General features: G+C 42.4%; 1 protein-coding gene across 1 annotated transcript; it reads left to right on the forward strand.

The window, feature by feature from the left end:
• The first annotated feature begins 284 nt into the window (after nucleotides 1-284).
• Nucleotides 285-4539, forward strand: LOC119366383 (probable tyrosine-protein kinase DDB_G0283397). The gene is made up of 8 exons (XM_037632106.1): nucleotides 285-468; nucleotides 586-867; nucleotides 944-1113; nucleotides 1462-1729; nucleotides 1867-2086; nucleotides 2193-2316; nucleotides 2629-2811; nucleotides 3389-4539. The coding sequence occupies exons 3-8, from the start codon at nucleotides 970-972 to the stop codon at nucleotides 4418-4420; spliced, it is 1971 nt and encodes a 656-aa protein (XP_037488003.1). The 5' UTR covers nucleotides 285-468; nucleotides 586-867; nucleotides 944-969; the 3' UTR covers nucleotides 4421-4539.
• The last annotated feature ends 6953 nt before the right edge of the window (nucleotides 4540-11492 follow it).

The following is an 11492-nucleotide window of genomic DNA, read 5'->3' on the forward strand; positions in this document are numbered from 1 at the left end:
TTCATAGGCACCCGGATGAATAGTAAAACTAAAAGAAAAGCAAATACACATAATTCTTTTTTTATAGAAAAAATGGTTTGAGTGTCCTACTCACTTGTGAAGTTTGGTCGTTCCAGACGAAAAAGCATATAATTAAATTACTTTTGCTATGTTTTTTGATACAAGTGTGCACGAGGAGCCAAAAATGCATGGTGAGACGCGAGCGAAGTGGTCTACGAGGCTGGCCCGCGACTATTTTTTTACAGTTTTTCTTTCCACTTTGCTCCCCTTCCTTTCCCTTTCGCTTTCCCCACTCCCCGTCTCGCCGTCGCCGTCGCCGAGCAGGGCAGTGCAGGTTGGAGCAAAAGGAAAGCGGCTCATCTTCTTCTTCCTTCGCTCAGGCTGCCTTCATCCTCGTGCTTCTGCTGTTGCAATGGGGATGGTGGTGTGGTGTGGTACCTGTACCTCTACTACCTAGGGCTATTGCTGGTATGCCTGACCTTTTCCTCTTGTTTCCTTCTTTGTCTCGTCTCTCATGATCTAGCTAGCATCGAATCTTGGATTTAGAGCGTATTTCAGCCGATTTGATCTTTGTTTCACTCACAGGCGTGTCTCTGCTCTGTGCAAGCATCATAGATCTGATTTGCTCTCAGCTCCAAATATCTGGCTTGCGAGATAGCATCTTGGCTGTACTGTCTGCTTGAATATTATATTCCTTCTCCTTCTTGTCTTCTGTCAGAGCTATCATTCTTCTTTAATGTGCCGAAATCACTCGCTTGGAGCAGTTCCTAACTTTTATCCACTTCCTACACTACTTGTTACATACAGCAGTACACTCTCAAAAAATAAATAAATACATACAGCAGTACAGTGCTAAAACTTCAGCAGGTACACATTCCTCTGCCACAGATTTTCTGCAGGCCTCTTTGTCTCAAGCAAACTAATTTTAATTTCCATTCTCTAGTTCTGAATAACACCGTGTAGTTCTGAATGGGGGACGAAACTGCGCTGGAGCGTATACTTGATGGAGACGAGGAACCAAAGGATCTGCCATTAGCACTCTTACAAAGCATCACGAATGATTTCTCTGAAGACAGAAAAATTGGTCAGGGTGGATTTGGAGAGGTCTACAAGGTACAGTTTACCATTGAGAACATACATAAATATCTGAATTTCAGTTCAGTTTAAAAGTACCACCCATTCATCTTGCTTTGTTCTGCATCCTTTTGTATTAAAAACTTTAATTTGTTAATAAGTTACATAATAAGTATCCAGCACCTGCTATGTTTCTTCTTGCTTTGTTTTGTACTACCTCTGATCCATAATAATTGTCGTGGTTTTGGTTCATTTTGTATTAATAAACCTACAGCAGAAAACTATTTTCATTCCAAAAAAGATTACTAGTACAACCAGTAGAAGCAGAACTTGGCCATTATGTTTTGGTATTGTAGGGCTAATCATCATTCAAACGCTGATGAACAGGGTGTACTCCGAAATGGGTTTGTTGTTGCTGTCAAGAGGATGTATGTGAACGAACACACGGTTGATGACGTGTCATTTCGTCGTGAGGTTAAAAGTCTGATGAAGATCAATCATCAAAATGTTGTCCGGTTTCTTGGCTTCTGTTCCCATGCATATCACACATCCATAAAAGAGGCTGGGTCAACAGATCTTACCTTCGTCAACGTAAGAGAAAGATTGCTCTGTTTGGAGTACGTCAGCAATGGAAGTCTTGATAAGCATATTACTGGTACGGTCTTGTTGCTATTCTCTTCCTCATTGTCTTGACTAGTGCTCGGTTTTCAAGTCAGGGTCAACAGTTAGGGATAGACTTGAATTAAAAAATGTTCTATCATTATCACTTTTTATGTATTTATTCTTCTACAGATGAATTAAGGGGACTTGAATGGGAAACACGTTACGAAATAATCATCGGAATTTGCAAGGGTCTGTGTTATCTTCACGAGGAAAAAAAGATTGTTCATATGGACCTTAAACCGGCAAATATATTAATACATGGCAAACATATGGTTCCAAAAATCACTGATTTTGGTTTGTCAAGACCAGATGAAAACTCACACACTATGGCTCAACCCATTGGAACACGGTAAGCTATGTGTTGGAAGAACTACTAGTTAATTGGAATTTCTCTATCGTACAATCCGGCAATTGCTTTGTGGCATAATGCATCATACTATCGTATTTTCTTGCAGAGGATATATCGCTCCAGAATATGAGAAAGATAGCAAAACTTCAGCCAAGTCTGACATATATAGTCTGGGTGCCATTATTTTTGAGTTAGTAACGGGGTGTATGAGCGCCCCTAACAAAAATAATGTAAGGGCGATTTCTCTTACTCTTTAGAATGGCGAAAATATTTTGCATTCATCTTGTAACTGTTTGCACCTAACATGCATACTATCCTACTGAATGGTATTATCTAATTTAACAAGTTTCTGGACATATATCGTGCATGGGTGAACATGTTTCTTTAATAGTGTTGAGGTGAAGTAATGCACCCACTGCGAGGATAATGTTTGATACCAAACTAAAAAATGGACAGCTAGATATACACACCAATGAGATGGACATAGTTTGCAATGTAAGATTCTGGGATTGTCACAAATAATTAACATTTGTTAAATGTAGGTACTTCGAAGGTGGAGACACAGGTGGAATAAACCACCAACATTACTGCAGTATCAACAAGTAACTAGCTGCATTGAAATAGCAGTATCCTGCAGGCACCAAGAATCAAAAGATAGACCTTCTATATGTGATATAATCAGCTTTCTGAGTAAGTCTGAAAGTACGAACGTGCACTCAGGCCAGGTAAGCTAACTACTTTAAGATACCTTGTAATCAAAGTGTGAAAATGGATGCATCACTTGAAGTCAAAAGAGAGCATTATTATCGAGATATGGATCAGTTCTTCAACTCTAAGGTTGTGTTAATTTGGTTCTAGATTCAAATACCTAGCTTAACCCTGCTAGGTTAGCATAATCTCATATTTGTTTTTGGACACAATATCCTAGTTAGCCTAAATTACTGGTTGGCCCGTTAATTAGTTGGGCTAGCAGTAGGAAAAAAACAAAATTAGGAGGCTCAGGGTGTGTCCAGCTCTAGGCTGTTCTCGCCAAAAGATGAGCCAAATGGTCTGACTGCAAGGGAAATGATAGCCAAAACCAGTGCTAGCACAGAGCTTTATTTTACTCTATCTGAAAATATAAGTATTTATGTGGTCAATGTTTTTGGACGATCTAGCCAAAATAGAAGTTTTATCTGAATAGTATAAACACAGAAATTTAGTTTATATACATGTAGAACTTTTTGCCTTTGTACAAATGCAAGTTATAAATTGGAGGTGGAATACATAATCATCTAACCACATATTGCTTCTTCCCTACAGATAAGCCCATGTTTCGATGAAGATGACATGCTTGGGATTAAGCCGCTCGAACTACAGCTTCCATCTGAGCTTAAGAAGGAGGTATCATGCTCAATTGAGCTAACCAATGACACACATAATTGCATTGCCTTCAACATTCAATTGCCAAGCAGACAATGGTACAGCACACAACCATACAAAGGCATTGTGCAACCAGAATCCAAGTATAGTATGAATATAACAGTGCAACCAAGAGATTTTCATGAGCATGACCATGCCAACAAGTTCATCGTGCAGAGCATGAAAGTGAGTGAGGGTCTTAGAGATGATGATTTCACAGAACGCATGTTCGAAGAGGCCAGTGAAGTTGTTGATGAGGTGAATCTGATGGTTGCATATAAACCGACGAAGCCCCAAGAAAACTGCAAAAGTAAAGAAAACACCAACATGCCAGCAAAGGAAGTTCCCAAGGTGATCAATTCATGTCTTGATTTCTTTAGCTGGGTCACACCAGGCATCGTAGCTGCTAGACATCAGCTGGTAGACCAAGACGATACAGCTGCGCAGCAACAGATTCATGAGGTAAGGGAGCAACTTCGGCAGCTGGACAATGACCTTTGGAGGCTCCGGACAACTATGGCGCCCAAGATGCTTGACCTAATTGACCGTGTCGAGTGGCAGAGCCATAAGAAACCAACAGCTGACCTCCTCCCGGATATCAAGGATGCAGTGTACGATGCTGAGGACCTCCTAGTTGAGTTTAATTATTATGCGATGAAGTTGAGGGTTGAACAGAGCAAGAATTCGGGGCAAGATCACATGGAAGGTGCCTTTCTGCAGTTCTACAACAGTATCAAGGACTGTGCCCACTTCAGCAAGGTGAAGGAAATACAAGATAAGCTAGATCATATCTATAAACAGTCAAAGGATTTGGGTTTGCATCAAGCACCGCAGAAGTTTGACAGATCAATCAGGCCAGAAACATGTTCGTTCTCCGATGAGCCACAAATATTTGACGTGAACAAGAACTGGAGCAGTTGGTGCAAAATCTAGGAGTACGTGCACGCAACAAATCTGATGTTAAAGAGAGAATGACGGAGTTGCCTGTGTTGCCAATAGTTGGCATGGGGGGTGTCGGAAAAACAACTATGGCCCAACAAATCTGTAATGATGCAAAGGTGATGAAACATTTTGAGTGCATAGTTTGGATATGTGTTTCAAATGATTTTGACATAAAGAGGTTAACCAGAGAGATTTTGCAGCATTTGGGAAAACAAACACCAGCAGATAATCTGAATATCCTTATGAGAAATCTAGCTAGTTGTGTCAAGTCCAAAAGGTTCTTACTTGTCCTTGATGACATGTGGGATGATATCTTGAAAGAAGGTGGGGTGGTATGGAAGAGATTTTGTAAACCTTTGGAAAATGGCCTTCAGGGAAGTATGATTTTGGTCACCACTAGATCTTTTGAGGTTGGCAGTCTAGTTGGCACCATAAATAATTATGAATTAGCTTGTTTGCCAGATGATGTCTTCTGGATTTTCTTCAAATTACATGCATTTGGATCGAGTCCTTCCAATGACCCAGAGTTAGAGCGCATTGGTAAAGCTATACTTCCAAAGTTGAAGGGTTCTCCTTTGGCCGCCAAAACTCTTGGACGCTTGTTGCGTACGAACCTAAACACAACACATTGGAGATATATATTGGAAAGTGAGCTGTGGCAATTAGAACAAGATGCGACTGACATTTTGCCAGCTCTTCGATTGAGCTACATGTATCTACCACCACATTTGAAGAGATGCTTCTCAATTTGTGCATTGTATCCCAAGGACCGCGTATTTGAAAAGGAGGTTTTATTCGACATTTGGATAGCACATGGGTATGTGCAACCTCAAGATGCATCCTTTTGCTTTGATGACCTTGCAAATCGGTCATTCTTTCAAAGAATAAGGCCGCATAGTGATAAGTTCGTAATTCATGACTTGATTCATGATACGGCACAGCTTGTCTCAAAGGATGAGTGCTTCATCATAAAGCATGCAAGTGACCTACAGAAAATTCCTTCGAATGTTCGTCATCTCTCAATATTCACTAATGAAAATGTTGGCTACTCTGAATTGAGGGGCATATGCAACAAGAAAAAATTGCGGTCCCTGGTTTGCAATGAATATTATAGTAGTCCGACCAAGTTTACTGCTGTGATTGACTCTTGGTTCAGGGAGCTCTTGAAAATCCGTTACCTTTCTTTATTTGCAAGGTCTACTAATTTGATCACCCTTCCTTCATCAATTCGTTGCTTACATCATCTCAAAACTATAGAAGCTCGGGAATGTGTGTTTGAAAGCTTTCCTCAAGGCTTCAGTGATGTCACCAGCTTACAGAAAATTAAATCACGACACCTCAGTTATAACATGGACCACTCTGACAGACTCCGTCTAAAATGGGCCTCCGATGATAGAATTAGTGGTGAGAAGCAGGTACAGATGATGGAAGAATTACCTCATGGGAATCCCGAACATTTGGAAATAGAGGATTACACAGGTAGATCTTGTCCTAGGTGGCTCCGACCTAATCTCCTGGCAAGGTTACGTTCACTTAAGTTCCGTTTCTGCTTGAACATTCAGAGCATATCGTTCCTTGAACCACTCTGTCATGAACAAGTGTTAGACAACCATCATCCTCTTGAAGAGTTGGGTATCGAGTATTGTAGATCCCTTACATCTATCAGAGTCCCTGAAGCAAGCAGCAGCAGCAGCAGCAGCAGCAGTGTTGGAGCATTCTCATCCCTTGCTAGACTAACTATTGGGAATTGCGTAGGATTGTTGAGTCTTGATGAATTCCTGGCACCAGCTTATCTACCTGCATTGAAGAACATTCGTATCGAATCTTGTCAAGAGTTGACGTCCCTGCCGGTTGATAGGCTCCATGGTTTCTCTTGTTTGGAGGAGATGACTATTCGAAGTTGTCCTAAGTTGAATACCCAAAGGGTAATGATATTGCCATCCTCTCTGAAGAAGCTCAGATTGTATGCATGTGGGGGCATAGAAACCATCGCCTTTCTGCAGGGGGGGAGTTCTCCAGCACTGGAGCGACTGTATATCGAGCGTTGCCCAGACCTCAGGTCCATTGGTGTTCCAATAAATGTTGCTCAGACAAATCATGTGTACATATCTTGTTGTCCCCAGCTAACAGAAATAGAACAGCCTTTTGAACAGGGTGATAGCTGGTATGTATTATCCCAAAGAATTTAGATACTTTATTATACATAGTATTTTTATTTAAAACTAGCACCGTGACCTAAGCACTTTTGCAGGTATCATGGATTCCTTCAGTAGAAGCAATCCCGCTCCACTTTTGCAACTTGTATTTCCCGCTGTAGCATGCGACGCCCTCCCCTGCTTCTGTTGTTGTGTAAGGCTAGAGAGGCTCCTATATTCGCCGCCGGCGAGTCCGTTGGCTTCCTTTCTCACCGGTTGCTACTGAGGTGGCAGGAGAGATGGGGAGCCCTGGATCTGCGCCTCCGACGTTTAGGTCCAGCTTAGGTCCAGCTTTGAGATTTTTCATGGGAGTGGCAACTTGCTTGCCATTCTTCTTGAAGTTCCCTTTCTATTCCTTTGCCCTTTTACTTGAAACTAGTGGTCTTGTCAACCTTCAAGACTTGATGCTTTTTCTTGATCTCTATCTTTGTCGATTTCAGCATTGCGAAGAGCTCGGGAATTGTTTTCGCCATCCCTTGCATATTATAGTTCATCACGAAGTTCTATTAGCTTGGTGATAGTGACTAGAGAAAACTATCAATCATTATATTATCTGGAAGATTAACTCCCACTTGATTCAAGCAATTGTAGTACCCAGACAATCTGAGCACATGTTCACTGGTTGAGCTATTCTCCTCCATCTTGTAGGCAAAGTACTGTCAGAGGTCTCATACCTCTCGACACGGGCATGAGTTTGAAATACTAATTTCAACTCTTGGAACATCTTATAAGCTCCATTGCGTTCAAAGCGTTTTTGAAGTCCTGATTTTAAGCCATCAAGCATGGTGCACTAAACTATCAAGTAGTCATCATACCGAGCTTTGCCAAACGTTCATAACGTCTGCATCTACTCCTGCAATAGGTCTCTCACCTAGCGGTGCATCAAGGACATAATTCTTCTGTGCAACAATGTGGAAAATCCTCAGATCACGGACCAAGTCCGCATCATTGCTACTATCATCTTTCAACTTATTTTTTCTCTAGGAACATATCAAAATAGAAAACAGTGGAGCTATGCGCGAGCTATTGATCTACATCATAGATATTCTAATACTATCAGGACTAAGTTCATGATAAATTAAAGTTCAATTAATCAAATTACTTAAGAACTCCCACTTAGATAGACATCCGTCTAATCATCTAAGTGATCACGTGATCCAAATCAACTAAACTATGTCCGATCGGCACATGAGATGGAGTAGTTTTCAATGGTGAACATCTCTATGTTGATCATATCTTCTATATGATTCACGCTCGACCTTTCGGTCTTTAGTGTTCTGAGGCCATATCTGCATATACTAGGCTCGTCAAGTTTAACCCGAGTATTATGCGTGTGCAAAACTGGCTTGCACCCGTCGTATGTGAACGTAGAGCTTATCACACCCGATCATCACGTGGTGTCTCAGCATGAAGAACTGTCGCAACGGTGCATACTCAGGTAGAACAGTTATACCTTGAAATTTAGTGAGAGATCATCTTATAATGCTACCGCCGAACTAAGCAAAATAAGATGCATAAAGGATAAATATCACATGCAATCAAATATAAGTGATATGATATGGCCATAATCATCTTGTGCCTTTGATCTCCATCTCCAAAGCACCGTCGTGATCACCATCGTCACCAGCTTGACACCCTGATCGTTATCATAGCATCGTTGTCGTCTCGCCAACTATTGCTTCTACGACTATCGCTACTGCTTAGTGATAAATTAAAGCAATTCATGGCAATTGCATTTCATACAATAAAGCGACAACCATAAGGCTCCTGCCAGTTGCCGATAACTTTTACAAAACATGATCATCTCATACAACAATTTATATATCATCATGTCTTGACCATATCACATCACAACATGCCCTGCAATAACAAGTTAGACATCCTCTACTTTGTAGTTGCAAGTTTTACGTGACTGCTACGGGCTTAGTAAGAACCATTCTTATGTACGCATCAAAACCACAACGATTTTTTGTCAAGTGTGTTGTTTTAACCTTCAACAAGGACTGGGTGTAGCCACACTTGATTCAACTAAAGCTGGAGAAACAGACACCCCCTAGCCATATGTGTGCGAAGCACGTCGGTAGAACCAGTGTCGCGTAAGTGTACGCATAATGTCGGTCTGGGCCGCTTCATCCAACAATACCGCCGAATCAAAGTATGACATGCTGGTAAGCAGTATGACTATTATTGTCCATAACTCTTTGTGTTCTACTCGTGCATATAACATCTACGCATAGACATGTCTCTGATACCACTACTGGGGAACACCGTAATTTAAAAAAAAATCCTACGATCACGCAAGATCTATCTAGGTGATGCATAGAAACGAGAGGGGAGGGTGTTGTCTACGTAACCTCGTAGACCGAAAGCAGAAGCGCTATATCAACGCGGTTGATATAGTCGTACATCTTCACGATCCGACCGATCTCAGCACCGAACGTACGACACCCCCGTGTTCAGAACACGTTCAGCTCGATGACGTCCCTCGTACTCTTGATCCAATTGAGGCCGAGGGAGAGCTCCGTCAGCACGACGGCGTGGCGATGGTGATGATGAAGTTATCGGCACAGGGTTTCGCCTAAGCACTACGACGATATGACCAAGGTGGAACATGATGGAGGGGGGCACCGCACACGGCTAAAGATCAACTTGTGTGTCTATGGGGTGCGCCCCTCCCCCGTATATAAAGGAGTGGACAAGGGGGAGGTCCGTCCTCCTATGGCGCGCCCAAGGGGGGAGTCCTACTCCCAGTAGGAGTAGGTTTCCCCCTTCCCTAGTTGGAGTAGGAGAAGAAGGAAGAGGGCGATGGAGAGAAGGAAAGGGGGGCCAGCCCCCTTCCCAATTCGGATTGGGATTGGGGGGGGGGGGCACCCCCACCTTGACCGCCTCATCCTCTCTTCTACCATGGCCCATTAAGGCCCATTAACTCCCCGGGGGGTTCCGGTAACCTCCGGTACTCCGGTAAATGCCCGAACTCATCTGGAACCATTCCGATGTCCAAACATAGCCTTCCAAATATCGATCTTTTTGTCTAGACCATTTCGAGACTCCTCGTCATGTCCGTGATCGCATCCGGGACTCCGAACTACCTTTGGTACATCAAAACACATAAACTCATAATACCGATCGTCATCGAACGTTAAGCATGCGGACCATACGGGTTCGAGAACTATGTAGACATGAACAAGACTCACTTCCGTCAATAACCAATATCGTAACCTGGATGCTCATATTGGTTCCTACATATTCTATGAAGATCTTTATCGGTCAAACCGCATAACAACATACGGTGTTCCCTTTGTCATCGGTATTTTACTTGCCCGAGATTAGATCGTCGGTATCTCAATACCTAGTTCAATCTTGTTACAGGCAAGTCTCTTTACTCGTTGCGTAATGCATCATTCCGCAACTAACTCATTAGTCACATTGTTTGCAAGGCTTATAGTGATGTGCATTAGCGAGAGGGCCCAGAGATACCTCTCCAAAACACAGAGTGACAAATCCTAATCTCAATCTATGTCAACCCAACAAACATCATCGGAGACACCTGTAGAGCATCTTTATAATCCCCAGTTACGTTGTGACGTTTGATAGCACACAAGGTATTCCTCCGGTATTCAGGAGTTGCATAATCTCATAGTCTGAGGAACATGTATAAGTCATGAAGAAAGCAGTAGCAATGAAACTGTAACGATCATAATGCTAAGCTAACGAATGAGTCTTGTCCATCACATCATTCTCCTAATGATGTGATCCCGTTCATCAAATGACAACACATGTCTATGGTTAGGAAACATAACCATCTTTGATAAACAAGCTAGTCAAGTAGAGGCATACTAGGGACACTTATGTTTTGTCTATGTATTCACACATGTACTAAGTTTCCGGTTAATACAATTCTAGCATGAATAATAAACATTTATCATGAAATAAGTAAACAAATAATAACTTTATTATTGCCTCTAGGGCATATTTCCTTTAGATAGACCCCCGGCCTCTGCATCTGGACGATGCATGCGGCCATAGCAATACTTCATCTATGGTTCTTGTTTTAGTAATGGCAGCAACCACCACACATACCCACCCATTCATGATACATAAAGAAGGGGGGGGTAAATTATCTTGAATGAGGACTATTTGTCAGGCTGCTGCAGCTGCCAACATGCTTGAGCTAAAAACATGGATTTTGTCACTGCCACTCAACATAGGCACCTGGGCACATGAAAGCGAAGAGAATAATTCATCAATTAACAGGAGCAAAATTAAATAAGCAGAGCAGATCATGATAAAAAGAAAACAAGGAGATGATTCATACAGAGGGGAAGGAGCGAGGGGAGTTGGGGGAAGAATACCCACGGGCACCGCAGCAGCTACACTAGTAGAAAAAGGGCCATTTGTCTCGGTTCTTAAGGCCCATCTGTCCCGGTTGTGGATCCAGGACTAAAGGGTCGTCACTAAAGCCCTAGGCCTTTAGTCCCGGTTCTTACATGAACCGCGACAGATGGGCCTCCACGTGGCCGCTGCGGCGAGCCCAGGCAGGAGGGCCTTTGGTCCTGGTTGGTGGCACCAACTAGGACCAAAAGGCATCCACGCGTCAGCAGCTGGCATGAGATGAGTTTTTTTAAAAGGGGTGGTTTTGGGGTTTTGGGGGTTAATTTAGGTTGTTAGCTAGCTAATAGAGAGAAGTGTTCTCTCTTATCTCCGTGCTTGGTTTACCAATGCTATTGCTATGCCTAAACATGGCTTAGATTGAAGTGAAGGCAACATGTGGTGCATGTCGAAAATAACACTAATCCTAACTTGATCAAGTTTGGATCGTACTACTTTCGACATGCATGTTTCCTTCACTTCAATCCAATCCATGTTCA

Source organism: Triticum dicoccoides, chromosome 2B, assembly GCF_002162155.2.
Source record: "Triticum dicoccoides isolate Atlit2015 ecotype Zavitan chromosome 2B, WEW_v2.0, whole genome shotgun sequence".
Taxonomy (NCBI): Eukaryota; Viridiplantae; Streptophyta; class Magnoliopsida; order Poales; family Poaceae; genus Triticum; species Triticum dicoccoides.